Below are 16,051 nucleotides of genomic sequence, written 5' to 3'. Positions count from 1 at the left end.
AGTAGGCAAGATCTTTAACATAACCAAGCGATATGATATAATAATAAAATCTTTATTAAAGTGTCGAAGTACACGTATTTACCACTGCAGTGCTAATTGGAAACACTATAAACCAGTGAAATAAATATAATTATGATCTTGGCACGACGTGACGAATCATCGATGAGTTGAAGACGGATTGACGATGGGTAGTCCACAGTTTACAGATGAGTCACCCGGCGATAAGCTAATGAACAGTTTCCGATAAGCTAGAGGAGTTACCAAGACGCTAACAATGATTTTCCAGTGAGCTAACGGCGACGAGCTACCGATGACGTCAATGAAAATTCAGAACTGTCTGTGTGGTGTTTTTAGCTGGGTATATCATGGTTATTTTACATCTGAAGCGCGGACCAGCCAGGCATCATTTCATAAAGAAACAGCTGGAATGACATACTGAAGTGAAAGATCCTCGTGAAGCAACAAAAACTGGACGGCTTTCCCATGGACGATGTCTACAGAAGATAGAAATAAAGGGAATTAAATGCTTAGAATAATTCATACTTCAAACCCAACAGCACTCTGGCAGGTTTTCATAAGTAGGGCTTAGAAAGGTCGCTTGACATCGCAATGTAATGAACTTACACACACAGCGCAGAAAAGGTGGACGTAACAATTCCACAATCTCTTGCAGGATACTGAACCACGGTATCTTCCGTACCTCTGACAGTAGTCCTGCACCTTTCAAAAGCTCTATTTTCACGGGACCCTTATAACCTGCAGCTGCATTGTCTTTTAGGGATGGAAACATTGTTCTGTTGTTCGTTCTTTTTGCAAATGGACAGGAAGGCTCCTGTACTGGAAAAAATTCGATAGCAGAGCGAGCCAAGTACGTACTAGGGAGGGGATGGCATGGGGATGCCCAGTCTCCCCGTCCACGCTTAACGCGCGCTGCTCGCCGATTTTGTGCGTCCCACTACCTACTGTAGAGTCTATTGAAAAGATATGGCTTATAGTGGATTTCCAGTGGGTTTTGTCAAGCCAAAACCAATGACGCTACATATCAATCACAACTATAAAACGAACTAATCAGAAAAGCATGTACATATGAATGGCCCCCGTCAAGCGAGGGAAAACACGCGCCATTGACGATTAGTTGCAACGCTTTCCCAGTTGTGCCATGCATTCATCTTGTGAACAAAACGCAGGAAAAAGGAAAACACAAGAACTTACTGCATATAACTCTCTTGGGGCTAACTTGCTAACTGAAGAAAAGCAGCAAGCTTTTTTACGTCTACTCTGGCCTCCGCAACTATGTAACATTACATTAACAGCTTCAGCTTACACTAACTCTCGCCTTGCGGACACCTCGCTATTACGGACATCCCGATAATACGGACAGTAGCTAAATCCCCGGTAAAAATAAATTGCAGACGTTTGACTAAAATAAATTCCCACTATTACGGTCTCTCGCTTTTAAGGACACCGCTAACTCGCGGTCCCGAGGGTGTCCGCAATAAAGGGAGTCAACTGTATTCCCTTACATTTTCTTCAATGTTTTCAGCAAATATTTCAAATCAGGGCACAAGGTTTAAACACTTTCTCATCTAAGTGTTCAGTTGAAGCATTCAAGTACCAAGTGAAACCTCATTCTATCTACGAGCTCACCCGAATAAATGCCTTTGATTATTTTATTTGTACGTATAAACAGATTGCCACTGTGGGAAGCCATTTATAGTTACTGCTTGCATCGACTAAAATATCCCGCGTGGACGCCTCCAAGCGTTTTGTTTTATTTTATAGTTCAAGTATACTCATTAAACATTTGCAGTATCTGTTGCTCATGTCGTTTGAGTTCACCAACACATTACAAGTTGATGGCTTTTCTAAAAATACAAACAAAAAAAAAATACAATTTTTACTATGTACAACTGAGCAACTCACTTCCAGTCTACGTACACCCTTTTTTGCAGGATTGGATGTCTTGCTGAAATTATCAAAGGTAGCATACCCCAGAAAATACGAGTTTTGAAAATGATTAATCATCCGTAAAGTGGGTAGAATTCCTTGAAAACTTAGAGTCACCAGTTTGAAGCTATAGTAAAGAAGATTCTACTTTTACAAAGAGGCTGGTACATCTATACTCCGGAAAATGTTGGAAATGGCACACCAACATTTAGACATTCTTTAAATTGTTGTCACTACCGTGTTCATCACCAAAAAGCCTCCGTTAATTCCAACGGTACCCCCAGTACGCCCTTCTAACCCCATTATAATGGCCATATGCAAAAGTTAACAAAGTGTTTCGTAGTCAGTTTTCATTGTTGTTTTTTCTTAAAATACATGAACTTCTCCTTGATCACGTTCTGGAAGACGGCTATGTGCTATGGCAATACGTCCTTTAGTGGACACAGTTATCCCTTTTATGCAGAAGGCTGATTTGGGTGAATCCAGGTGTATGCTGTGTACAAACTCACCTTCTTTCGTGTATATAGATACAAGGAAAGTGAGATTTTGCATTTGAAAATCACGCACAGAATTTTTAGCTATATAGACGTGTTCACCTGCTGAATAAAATCTCTGGGAAGACAATGAAGAGTCGTAATTTATTGTGTCAACCACATCAACTGACCAATCGTGTAAAAGGACTCCAAAAGTAGTATAAATCTTAACGCAGTCTTTGATCAAAAGCAGAATGTTGTCTTCGTTGCCAACAGTGATGTCCGACATAGACGGGTGTGCTCTCGGGACAACAAAGTTGCAAATAAAGAACCCACCACTTTCGTACACTTCCACCGAACATCCTACTTCCTGATGAAACCCCAACACGAAAATCCGTTTATTGGTCTCTTCTACTGAAAGCGCCCAGCCTTTAAAACTATCTCTGAGATCAAAACAGTGACTTTGACAGTAGTCCTTGTCAAATACACACACGCCACAGACAAGCCTACCCCTCTTGTATAGAAGATCGGCCAGCACGTAGACATTGTCGTCTTGGTCAGTGGCCACATCAAGGATTTCGCAAGCTTTTGCACATTCATCCCCACCAAAACAAAACAAAGATAGCATAAACTTGCCATCAGCATCAAATACTTTTACGCTACGGTCTATGGATCCATTGTCTCCAACAATAACGTGTTCTTTCGAATTTGTGCTGATGCCTTCCACGTCATTTAGCTTGTGTTCCTTGGCACCACCCTGCCCAAATGACAATACTTTGACGGTAATGTCCGTGGTTTTCTGCTCCAAGATATCTAGATATCCTTACGTCCCTCAAAGGCTCGATTTTCTGAATTCCGGTATCAATGCAAGGCCAGGTAAGACGACGTTTACTTCTTGAGGCAACCATTTGCGTGACATCATAGATGACGTGATTCATTTGACATACTTCAGTGACAATTTCTTTCCGCTCAGCTTTATTGAACCAGGATTTAATTCCACCCGTTAACTCAATATTAAAACTCTTCTGAACAGCTGGCATGGCATGCAGCTCTTCCAAACAAACTCTGCATGTCGCTAATGCGTTCGCCGGATTGTCTACTTTCTCCAAAATAGTTCCCATAACGCGAACCATCATAGCTAAAAGGCGATCAGATGGGTCTAAGCCTTCATTGCCGAAGGCTTCGGTGGCCTTCCTGCGGGCCTCTTGGAATCTTCCTTTTGCGTCAGAAAGCGATTCTTTGGCCAACTCATCTAAATCACCCAGTCGCAAATTCTTAAAACCCTCAGCTAGCGAAACTGCTTTCAAACCAGCTGTTGTTAATTGAAAGCTGACATCTAAAGTCGGCCGCTGGTCTTCCATTCTCAATGATGCTGCCTGTGCAGCGACTGCCACTCTGTCACTGTCTTGATAGTTCGCAGTTTCAAACACCTCGTACAAAATAATGATCCCCTCTTTAAAGAAGCTGATACTCGCCAAAAGATCTTTTCTTCCTAACCCTTCTAACTTCGACTTGATCTCATCGAGTTCACGCACAATCAAGCTGCGGAAGTAATGATCTGTTACGTCGCCTTCTTTCAGCTTCGCCGCTGCTTTATCTCTTCCTTTATTGACCAGCAAGCCGATGGTGGTTTTAAACACGGCTGTTATAATCGAGGTCATCCTGTCCAATTCTTACTGAATATGCATCGTGTTCTTCGTCACAACTGGCAATTCGCACGACATAAAAATGCTTCAATGGTTTAACGAGATGCAGGAATTTGAAGCTGTATTCTTTAGATCTCAAATATGATCTGCATCAGTCCGTATGTCTGACATCGACTGTGCAGAAGTCACCGAATGGGGAGGAAGAAAGAAGACTGGAGAGAGTAAGAGGTGAGAGGCCGAGTGATCGGGAAAGGAGAAAGTATTCGTAAGATGCTTTGTCTCTTTGTCTTTCTTAAATGAAAGAAACATGTTGCCAACTCTCCTCTGACACATTTGCCGTTTCAGTCTCCTCAGTGGGTGTCAACAAAGAATCTGGTGCACCCAACCAGAACATATATGCAAAATACTAGCGAAATGCTGTATCCTGTGTTCCCAGGTCATTTTTGGCTGTTTTTGAGGCATATTTGTGTAAGCTGATACAGTATGATCTGCTCGGGTGCTTCAGCTGAATATTGAAGATGCAAAAATTTTAGGAAACGGAATCCTTTAGAAGTTGTTTCTGGCTTTACAAAAACGATTGCTGTCATGCTGACCTTTTTCCCCGCATTTTTATCGAGCCGAAAACGAAAGGGCAGTTGTATTTGTCCCGACGAAAAGCTCATTCATTTTCTCTTACAGAGCCCGCTTAAGACACCGGTAAATACCATAAAGACGGACACGGTCGAGACCGGCCGGCCCCCAACCTTCCATCTTGCGTGCAAGACGTGCAAGCCTATAGAGAGTCAAGGCAAAGTGACACCAGTTATTCGAAAAGAATAAAGATGAACCTATGTACATTGAATACACGTCTGCTTTAAGTCTGTTTACAGTCATTTCCTTATGCAAAACCTTATGGAACAAAAATTTTGTTTACCTATGGAAAAAAAATAATATTAGAAAAGTGGACAACGGGCACTTCTCTGTCAACCGAGTGATACGCTGTCATAATCTGCGTACTGTATAAATTGTCTAATATTCAGTTCGTCTGGCTGAAGCAAAAACTGAAAACACGCCAGTGCAGAGCAAAGTAATAGACTACTACGTTGTCAGCCGCTTTTGAAGCACTGAGAGAACCTTAATTTCGGTGTGACACTATTTGAATGGTCGTAATGTATTTGGGTTTGACTTTGACTTTGACAGAGAAACTCCTAAACGTAACGTGTTAAAATAAATGATTGATTGATTGATTGATTGATTGTGTTGTTATGGAAACAATGGACAAAAAACGCAGCCAAGCGCGGGAAAACGCGCGCAAATGCCGATTAGTTTTCGTTTGTTTTCTGACAGTCAAAGAACGTAGCACGAGCTTTTTAAACATTTACAGAACATAGGAAAGCAAAATCAAAGTAAACGCGAAATTACTTTCAAGTATCAATCGAAAATCGCTCTACGTGGATTTCACAATCCAAGAGTAGGATGGGTCAATGTTTTTTTTTCACGGCTGGTATTTTCCCTGTAGGATAATGACCCGATAAAATAACCAAAATCCGTGGCATTTACCCGGCCACAAATCACCCTTCACACACCAACCACAATGAACCATGTTATGCAAGACCACAGAGATAACAGAGATATTTTGAAATGATCTTTCGTTGCCTATAAGGAAAAGAACTGAAACAACAATCGACCCAAAAATCAATTTCCAGAATTTTCAGGGACCTGCACCGTTTGCAACGTCTTACATGGTTGGTGGAGAGGACAAAAGAACGAACAACAGAACAATGCTCCCAGCACTAAAAACGACAATGCAGCTGCAGTTTATCAGGGTCCAGTGAAAATTGAGCTTTTGAAAGGTGCATGTCTATTGAATTTTCGAGGACTCTGACGTAGAATTTAGTTTAGCTTTGATGTGACAAAAAATTCCCCGAGTTTTTCGGGACCTTATGAGAAAAAAGCTACTCCCTTGCTTGAGTTCGGTAACGCTTTCCTAGTTGATTTATACTTTCACCGTGTGAATAAGCCACAAAAAAGGGAAAAAAAAAAACAATTACGTACTGCATATAACTTTGTTGGGGCTAACTTGCTGACTATGAAGAAAAGTAGCAAGCTTTTTGATGTCAACCCTGGCCTCCGCCATCTTGTCAGGATCACGGTTGTGGTTCTGAGATGACTCACCCTCTGCAAAAGAAATGCACGCTAATGAGATGCATGAACTGTCTGATAGACATCACAAAGTGTCCCCTAACCTAAATTCTTACTAAAAACAAATAATTCTGTCAAACATGAAGTCATATGAAAACGACAAACAGGTCTGTCTTATATAAAGTACCCAAAATCAGGGTTAGGTGCATTTCTGGGCAAATTTCAGTAAAAGCTAATTTTAATCACTGCATTGAATACTTGTAGGAACTCTACAAAGTATAGTGACAATTCTACAATTAAAGGATTTACTGCAAGAAGGATTTACTGTAAGTAGCTTTCCAGTTTGCCCAAAAAGTCAGCAAACGTTCCAAACTTGTATGCACCTCAAATTTTGTGCGCTAGATGTAGATCCATATTTGCTTTTTTCCAAAAGGCTGAATTTCGAAGGATTTGGTCACATTGAAGACGTTGAACTGCTACTGTAAAGCAGAGGCAAACCTCCTATTAAATTAGCTTTGGTATAAAAAGTCTAAAACCTACTAGAGTTTAGTGCACAAAATGTACAATGTAACTTTATCCAGTGGGTAAGTTGATATTCAGCGGATTAAAGGTATTGATTGGAGTACATTTTATCTGCTGGATAGTGATTTATCCACTGGATTAAGTTATCGTAATCCACTCTTTGAACACTAACAGATCTATACAATTACCCCATGTAGGTGTATCTAAATGTTTGAAATGCGTCGTCACAGTAGCTGAGTCAGTGTCTATTCCAAGCGTCATGTAACCATTCTGATTGGCTGACAGTATCTGCAATTGAGCATAATTAATAAGTTCAAATGATCAACACACTACAATAAATATGGGCACCAACAACAGCGATAAACACCGATTGGTTGATAGTGTAGTAAGACAAGAATTCTAACCCTGAAAGTGAACCTGGCATTGCCCCTCACCCCACCCCCAGATAAACTGAGGTTCAACCTAAATGACAAGGAGTGTGACTACGTGGCACACAGGCACACTCAGAAAAAGAAAATCCAAGTTCTCCCAACAGGAGTCGAACCTAAAACCTTCTGATTACTAGTTCAGATGCTCTACCACTGAGCTACAGGAGACTCGTGGGAGCTAAGGCCATTAAACTAGGTTCATGGGACAAACATCCTGCATACTGCTAGGATTGGAATGTCGATGAGTGGCATATGCGCAATGAAAGGAAATATGATGATGTAATATTATAAGTGGTGAACAAATGAGAATGATGTATTATTCAGTAATGACACAGGCAAACTCGGAAAAAGAAATCCGAGTGCTCCTATCAGGAGTTGAACCTAAGACCTTCCGATTACTAGTTCGGATGCTCTAACCACTGAGCTACAGGAGACTCTTTCACTTACCAAGAAATTACTGAGGTTCTTCATTCGTTCAGTCACATTTTTTACCACTTTCATGGGTGGCATGTAAATGCTTACCTGCAAAGAAAAGGATAGTTAAATTGAAGTTCTAAAAATTAGCTGCCTACTTCTTGTTGCCACGCCAGGGAAAGTGTAAATGTTTGAAATGTGTCGTCACAGTTGTTGAGTCATTTAGATACACCTTGTTGGCTTGTTGCCATGCCAAGTAAGTAGCATAATTATGTTGAAGGGCACTTTACAAATGTAATGAGGTGTTGCCATCAGACACCAGTTATAAAATACATTTATGGCAGTTTCTCTCAGCCAACCATTTAAACCATGAATGAGCTTAAACATCTTTGACGCCTGTTTCTCGAATGCCTGTAGTGTGATAATTTACAAGGCTCAATAACTATTTTAACATTTCTTTAATTTACACCAGTTGGAAGTAATTTTTACAACAAACTTCTTGCCCACTATGCTCCACAGAATTATAGACCGTGGCATTGCTTGTTTAATGTCCCCTTCATTGTTAATTGATGAAGTGTAGGAGAAAAGGCCAATGACCAATAACATCACCAACAAGCTTATCTATCCCCCCCCCCCCCCCCCGCAAATAAAAAACAAGGTCAAATGACAATTTACTTAACAAGCCCACACAAAATCTAGACAAGGAAAGTGTACATGACCTAGAGGTCTTAGGGTTCATCTTTTAAGCACATTTTTTTTTAATCCCAGATGAGTTTTCGAGCAATGAGCATGACAAACACAGACTTCCTCAGGTCTTATTACTTCTAACCAATAAAATCATCTCAAAAACATTGAAACAAAAAAACTGTTCCTATGATCTATTATCAAATTACTACTCACATCAAAATCAGGCATGGCCGGCTCATCGTATTCCTCCCAGTTTCTCTGGGGAATCACCCCAACTGGTACGTCATGTACTACACTTCGTGTGTGACTTGTCAGAGATGGCTGGAGGAGTAATGTTTGGCACATCAGTGTACCAATTGTGCCATGATCTTATGCATATCAGTTCAGAAAAATACTTAATTTCTAACACAGTGAGACCAGGACAAGAAAAAGTCATGCATTCAAATATAGAATACCTACAATTACGAAAGAGGTTTTTAAATATATTTTTTTCCAAGATCTATACCTGGCTGCCTGTAAATATTGTTAACTCTAAATCAGTAAGCTCCTTTCAAACTAGTTTAGTTAATCATTTTTAGATAGGTTTATCATAGGAAAGATATTTTTGATTTTATTATAGTTTTGTTTTCATTGCAATTATTTGTTAAATCTTACTTATATTTAATTTGGCGTGATATTCCATGATTTTACCAACTAAATGAAAGTTGAAGTAGATGTAGATGTATAAATCAAAGAAATGTGTTTACAGTAATGCTTATTAATTTTATACTTAAGTCTAAAAATACGGATCGAAACACACCAATCACTTTTTACAGTCTTCACAGCCAAGAACATCACAGCTTACTGACAAATGACCAATAACATCTCGACTCCGTTGACCAATCAGGTTAACAACCAGAGACATATATACCACCTACTGACGTTCCACAATTCAGTTGACTCTGAAGATGACTTCCACTCAGGTTGTCGAAACGTCAGTCAAAGTCACCTCAAACAGTCCTTATACTTAAGTCTGGTAGTGATATACAACAACACAAAAGAACTTACAAGTTTTCATTACACAATAAAAAAAAAACTTTAAGAAAAAGAAACTACATGATTGACTGCGTGCCGTACAACAGAAAAAAATGGTAGTTAATGAGTGCACTACATATTTTAACTACACTGTCACTCAAACAATGGTCTTAATGTAACACATAACAAACTCACCAGGGTAATTTCAAATGTTAAACAAGGAGTGTGCTTCTTTGTAAGTTTAATTTTGACTGCCTGTGCACTCGAGGCTGATTTCATTGCTCTTGTCAGGTTATCTGGCATCAACTCAAGATATATATTATTGGTTTCATCTTTCCCTTCAATGCGATACTCATCAAAGAAATTGCTCTGAAGGAAGGAGACAAAAAATCTTCCTTTTAGTAACAAGACTAGGATTTTACAAGATTATACACTGTCTTGTGATTTGGATTTTCTTGGGAGGGGAGGGGGAGGGGGTGTTGGGAGCAGAAGAGATAATTTAATCCCAGGTGGCAAAGATGAACTTGTAAATTCTACCTTTCAAGCAATAATTCTCAAATTCATTAATAATTCATGAAGAGAAAACAGAGAAAATCACCACCATGAAGGAAGTTTGTATACATGTGATCTTAATTATCATAAAATTTGATGAGTGTTTGCTTTGATTTTCTTCAAGAATTATTAATGGGTTCGCAAAGAACTACATATCAAACAGTCAAAAGCATGTTTCACCTAATTTCAAACACCTTGAAGTAGCATAGTTCGTGCTGGGTTTTGGACATAAAATTCAAAGAGTATTCAAGCACTAAAAACTGAGTTTTCAAGAAGTATTCAAAACAAGTTTACTTTGTCTTGCACTATGTTTTGAAATGGTTTCATTGGTCAATAGCAACTTTAAAAAAGCTCCCCCGGATAAAATGTCCCCGATTTTGAAATCTGCGCTCAATCCCTAAATTACTTTGATACAATCCTACATTATTTCCCATTCCAACAAAAATTCAGTATTTTCAAGCACTTTCAGCAAAAATTCTTCTTTTCAAGGGCTTTTCAAGCACCCTTGAAATCTAAACTTAAATTCCAGAGCTTTTCAAGGACTTTAAGGAGTAGCACGAACCCTGAGTAGGTTAAAAAAAAACTCAGAGGGCTCTGTGTTTTTTAAACTCACTTCCTGAGTGATGTTCTCTAACAAAGATGAAGGACGCATGTCAAATTCAGACAGTTTGCACAAAACAAAAAAATTGGCTCAAAAAAATTTGACAGTTACGCTTTCAGCCCTTTAATTATCCTGCACTGTAATTAAGCAATTTGGGATCTCTGAGAAAATTACACATAACAATCCACAGAACGTCAAAAGATTGCAGCTGTATTTTTTATCGCATTCACCAATGCCAACCTAACACGACCAATAGGCACATAGAAAGTCATATTTTTTGTGAAATTCATCCCTGTACTGACAATATTATGTATGCTACACATTTTTATGATTATTTTTAGGGTTTTTGTACACTAAGAATTATGGGTAAATTTACCAGTTGCCATCTTTTTTTTCGTATAGTGAATTAGTTGGACATTTTGGAAATATGGTCTGGACAAATTGTCCAGTAGCCAACTGTTATTTCCATCCCTGTATGTGCAAAACATTCTTTGACCTTACCTGTGTTAATTCACACCAAATTGACACTCCGCCTACAGCAGCATGATCAGTCAAAATAAAGTAAAGCTTTGTTGGTGTCAGACGCAAAGCACACATCTTTGCCATCCGAGATATGGTCCCTAAGACCCCTGTGTAAGCAAGAAAATTATGGCAAATAAAATATTGCAATCACTAGCTCCATCAACATCATCATCATTATCATTGATCATCACCATCAATGCCATTTAATATCATCTTTGACAGTCCCCACCATCACCTCCATCACACAATTTCAATTTCAATTTTTATTTTTCACACGTACAACGCGATTCAGTACAATAGATAAAAAACAATAAACATTTATATTACAATTATATTACACTGTCCTTGTTGCCATTGTTACCAATATCAGAGCCAAGGTAGAATCTGCTTAGTGAAATGCTTTAATGTTCTTTCATCAGTCAGTTTTGAGAGTTCAGTAGTGGATTAAGACTACCATACGTGAATTGATATTAAAGCTGGGGCGGATCTAGGGGTGGGGGGGGGGGGGTGTTGGAGTGCTCGATCAAACCCTCTAAATTAAAAAAGCTAGCGTCAAAAGCTTGTAAAAATATTAAATAAATGCAGTCAATCTTAAATGCAAAAAGTTCATAACCAAGTTAAGCCTCTACTCCTCAATAAAGCTAAAAGATGTTTTTACGTAGGTTTGTTATATTTTTCATGACAAAGACTGGCATTTTAACTTTAAAAAATGAGACATTAAATCACGTTGACTTTGCCTCAGAATAGCGGAAATCGCGTTTCCGAAGACTTGAAATTTCAGAATTTTACGCACTCTAAATCACAAAATAACAACCACATTTCTAATGTGAAAACTAGCTGTATGTCTTGACTAAATTAAAACATAATATTTGAGAAGTCTAGATTATAAAGCTTAGAAGCTCGAAACCACAAAATGGAGTTGAAGTATTTGAGTTCACTTATCGAGAGAAATCTCCAGGAGCGCGCAACCTTCATACATCATGCAACAAGTGAGGGGATAATAACAATTCATTCGTTTTTATGCGAAAATAAAAACGAGAAAAAGACCCAGCCACTCACGTGTAAAATGTTGAATGCAATTTATATCCACAATCTTCGCTCGGAACCGCATACTGGCGAGCTGCTTTGAGAAATCCTAGCAGGGGAACTTGGGAATCAAACAACTCAAAACTACCGCCATTTTGAAAACTACCCAGAATGCATTCCAGGTTATGACGTTCAAGGAAAATATGGACTATCTTATTCGGGTTTCACAAGACTCACAACACTCAGAGGTGAGAAGGGGGATAGACAGAAAATCCGTGTGGTTTGAAAGTGAAACAACAACAAAACGTTTAACTTTTTTATAGTATTTAGTATTAATATTTTCAGACTTAGGAGCTCATTTTGCCTACCAACCTCTTATACCGAATCTAAAAGCCCATGCATTTCTGATAAATATACTATCCAAGATTCTTTTCTTTTATTAAAGAATTTACTCATGTAATGACTCATAACAAGTTGTTATTATTATTATTATTATTATTATTATTATTATTATTATTATTATTATTATTATTATTATTATTATTATTATTATTTAAAAATATTGAGGGGCCTTAGCCAGGATGAAACATAGTTAAAATTTAAGAAAGCGATCTCTGGCTAAAATGATTAAAAACTACGAGCTTTCGGCTGCCCGAGCTGCAGTCCTCGACGGGTAAAATGAGTGATAAGAAAGCGATGAGAAGTTTTTTTTAAAACGTGAATTGCGAAATAATAAAAATGTAAATAATCATGAATGTTTGTTAAAAAGAATGTTGTATTGTCCAGGTAACGGGCAAGAATTATCTGCGTTAGGTGTCACTGGTATGCCACGCTTCTAATGTTTTTCTGGTTCTGAAGGTGCCTTTGTCAATAATTGACGCGTTTTCAAAATCAATGACATGGTTGTTGGACCAGGCGTGATTAGCAATTCTAGAACCTTTGGCCGCAGTTTTGGTATTCCTCAAATGTTCTTTTTTTCGGGTATTGAAAGCTCTGCCGGTTTCCCTAGTATAACACCACGAACAATTTGTACAGGGAATTTTATACACGACGTTGGTCTGCGATTCCATGGAAGATCGAAATTTCGGAGCTGGGAACTGTTGTTGTAGTGTGGTAAATGGTTTGTTTACAACTGTGACATCGTGTTTTTTTAAGGATACGTGTCAAAGGTTCAGTTACTCCTTTGATGTAAGGGAGAGAAGCGAAAGACTTAAGTGATTCGGTTGGTTCGACCATCTTAAAAAAACATTCCAGCAAGTTCCTCTGGGGATACATTTGTTGTTGAGGATCGAGTTTTTTTAGCCTGTATGTTTTGGATAAACTTTAGGTGGATAACCGTTGGACTCCAGAGCTGCATGAACATAATTAAGATTTCCTTCCTCGACACTCTGGTCTCCCGTAGAAATGGAGTCATCACTGTTAATGTTTACAGAAAGCCCACCCATACAGACAGATAATTAGATTTTAATTCCCATCATGACAGTCAACACAAGGCCAGCACAGCATCAACTCTTACGCACAGAGCCCTAAATCTACCCAATTCCTCCGAAGGAAAAAAGTGGGAACTTAATTAGTCAAGTCAGAAAATGAACTCCAGCACCAAAAAAATAATAAATAAATAGCTGAATAATAATAACAATAAAGAAAGAAAACGAATTTACTTGGTTTTCTCGGTATGTTCAAACGGCCACATATTTTTTTATCAAAATCCCGAATCCCACTTGCCATCTCCAAGTCGTATCAGATCGTTTCATACACTACAGGAGAGCATCTTTTTGCTGCTGGGGGAGAAGGGGGTTGGATATTAGGGACTATGATTCTCGAGCACGAACATTTCTTAAGATGTTTACGAAGAAAAGACTAAGAAAAAACTGCATTTAATTCATTTGTCAATAGAGCAGCAACCGAACCGTAGACAAGAGGTCTATCAGAATACGGTAAGGGGAGGGGGGAGGGGGGGGGGTGGAGCCCTTCCGTAAAAACCTTCAACATGTCGTACAGGATAATGATTACTTTATAGGCGTTGTACATCACATATATAACGCAAAATGCACTTGAGTATTGCGTCTGATCGTGATGTAAATTTAAAAGAGAAGAAAACTATTTTAATTAAGTTTTAGTGAATGTCAAACGGCAACAAGTCTCAGCATCCCGCTCAGTTTTGACTTCTTATCTGTGCAGCCGCCCAAATGTTCACCACAGACCACTACAAAAGATTAAAACTGAAGAAAAAAAAAAGCATAGCGAGAACTTTATAAGTCAAGTGCACACCAGTGTGTTTTCCTGATTCCTCCTTGTTTTATCTTCTCGAAAACGGATAAATAATGTTACATGGAACGATTCTCAACGACGATTTTTAACGCAACACAGCGTAGATTTTTAATGTATGTTACACGGGGCGATTGTTAGCGCAATGTGCACGCGAAATCCGTCATGGCGACAGACGTGTTACACGAGACGATTGTTGGCCCAGCAAAACGCGTGCGAAACATTAGACTTGTGCCCGGGTAATGATAATGGTAATGCATTTATATACCGCATTTTCTATTCATATATATTCAAATGCAGTTTACATAAGCATATGTCCATAAGCGAACTCATCTTGGAAAGAGGCTGACGTAGTCCCGGTCCCAAGACAAAGGCCTATTAATGACATTAACAAGCACCTCCGTCCGATTTCCCTTACGCCCATCCTGTCTAAACTCGCTGAAGAATCACATTGTTGAGAAATACGTTAAACCTGCTGTGTTACAAAGAATTGGCCCTCGACAATTTGGAACTATTCCCAAATCGTCTACTACACATGCCCTGGTCAGTATGACGCATAATTGGCTTGTTAACACCGACGGAAATGGTGCCACGGCAAGAGTAGTCCTTCTTGATTTCCTTAAGGCCTTTGACCTTATCGATCACAGTGTTCTTGTTCAAAAACTAACAACATATGATATCCCGAGTCAAGTCAAAGGTTGGATCGTTGACTTCTTGATGGACCGGAAACAAAGAGTTAAACTTGCTCAGGATTGTCACTCTGAATGGCGCTCTGTGCCATCCGGTGTCCCCCAGGGAACAAAATTAGGCCCCTGGTTATTTCTTGTCATGATTAATGAATTGGACACACCAGTTGACATGTGGAAATACGTGGATGATACATCTTGTTCCGAAATAGTTAGAAAAGGGTAGTGAGAGGCTGAGCAAATTCCAAGAAGCTGTGGATGACCTTTCGAGACAAGCGAGTCTCGATGGGTTCCAACTGAATGAGGCCAAGTGCAAAGAACTTCGAATTGGATTCTCCAATAACAACCACGATTTTGAACCCCTAGTCCTAAATGGCAAACCCCTTGAATTAGTCACCGGTGCCAAATTGCTAGGCGTGACCATTAGCCACGATTTGAAGTGGAACATGCACAGCTCTGAACTAATTAGAAAATGTTCCTCTCGTCTCTACTTTTTACGTCAACTCAAGAGATCCGGAGTGGCACCAAGTGAACTGGTGCAATTCTATGTGATATGTATTAGGCCCGTCCTGGAATACGCAAGTCCTGTATTCCATCGTTCTCTACCAAACTACATTAGTGTAGATTTGGAACGGATCCAAAGAAGGGCATTCAGAATCATCTATCCCGACCTGTCATATAGTGTAGCACTAGAAACATTTGGCCTACCGAAACTTCATGAGAGGAGAGAAAAGATTTCAATCGATCTGTTCGACGAGATCGTCTGTAACCCCACCCACAGTCTCCATAGCCTCCTCCCTCAAAGGATGAGTTGTAAATATGCACTGAGACGCAAAAGTGATTTCACTCTCCCCCTATGTAAGACCGAGCGTTTGAAGAACAGTTTTATTTTTAGCCATGTCTATAAGATGTAGATAATTTCCTTATTTTCTCTTTGTTATTATTAGAATTTGTAAATATCCCGTAATTCAGCTTATGGCTGCAGTGGTGTTTATAATAAAGTATCTATCTATCCAGCTATCCTATCTATCATCCTACCCACCCAACCATGAAGTCATGAAAGAGCACAAAGACCAGACTAGCACACCGGGAACTCCATGTCCTACTCTTTGCGATTAGTGTCTGGGTTCTTTAACGTCCCACA

General features: G+C 39.2%; 1 protein-coding gene across 2 annotated transcripts; it reads right to left on the bottom strand.

The window, feature by feature from the left end:
- Positions 1-15: 15 nt before the first annotated feature.
- On the bottom strand, positions 16-12,121 carry LOC146450779 (checkpoint protein HUS1-like). 2 transcript variants are annotated; one of them, XM_085100015.1, is made up of 8 exons: positions 11,987-12,121; positions 10,907-11,034; positions 9,448-9,621; positions 8,452-8,559; positions 7,585-7,659; positions 6,898-6,997; positions 6,101-6,223; positions 39-494 (listed from the first exon to the last, which is right to left on the bottom strand). In XM_085100015.1, the coding sequence occupies exons 1-8, from the start codon at positions 12,036-12,038 to the stop codon at positions 409-411; spliced, it is 846 nt and encodes a 281-aa protein (XP_084956141.1). In that variant the 5' UTR covers positions 12,039-12,121; the 3' UTR covers positions 39-408. The 2 variants fall into 2 exon arrangements, 1 of the variants encoding a protein (XP_084956141.1); XR_014860221.1 differs by lacking the exons at positions 6,101-6,223; positions 6,898-6,997; positions 7,585-7,659; ... (2 more) ...; positions 10,907-11,034; positions 11,987-12,121 and adding an exon at positions 1,213-4,966 and having other exon boundaries at positions 16-494.
- Between the last annotated feature and the right edge of the window lie 3,930 nt (positions 12,122-16,051).

The sequence above is a fragment of the Pavona decussata genome, unplaced genomic scaffold, assembly GCF_977016875.1.
Source record: "Pavona decussata unplaced genomic scaffold, jaPavDecu1.1 SCAFFOLD_426, whole genome shotgun sequence".
NCBI classification, from domain to species: Eukaryota; Metazoa; Cnidaria; class Anthozoa; order Scleractinia; family Agariciidae; genus Pavona; species Pavona decussata.
Note: the sequence above shows the minus strand (reverse complement) of the source record. Positions and strands in the feature narration are given on the sequence as shown.

Bases quoted from the DNA above. Each gene is read 5' to 3' on its own strand.
- LOC146450779 (XM_085100015.1), bottom strand. From the start codon at position 12,038: ATGCGGTTCCGAGCGAAGATTGTGGATATAAATTGCATTCAACATTTT. The intron at 6,998-7,584 runs GTAAGTGAAAGA...GCTCAATTGCAG, and splicing joins AGAACCTCAGTAATTTCTTG to ATACTGTCAGCCAATCAGAA. The intron at 495-6,100 runs GTACGTAATTGT...TATCTTCTGTAG, and splicing joins CCCCAACAAAGTTATATGCA to ACATCGTCCATGGGAAAGCC.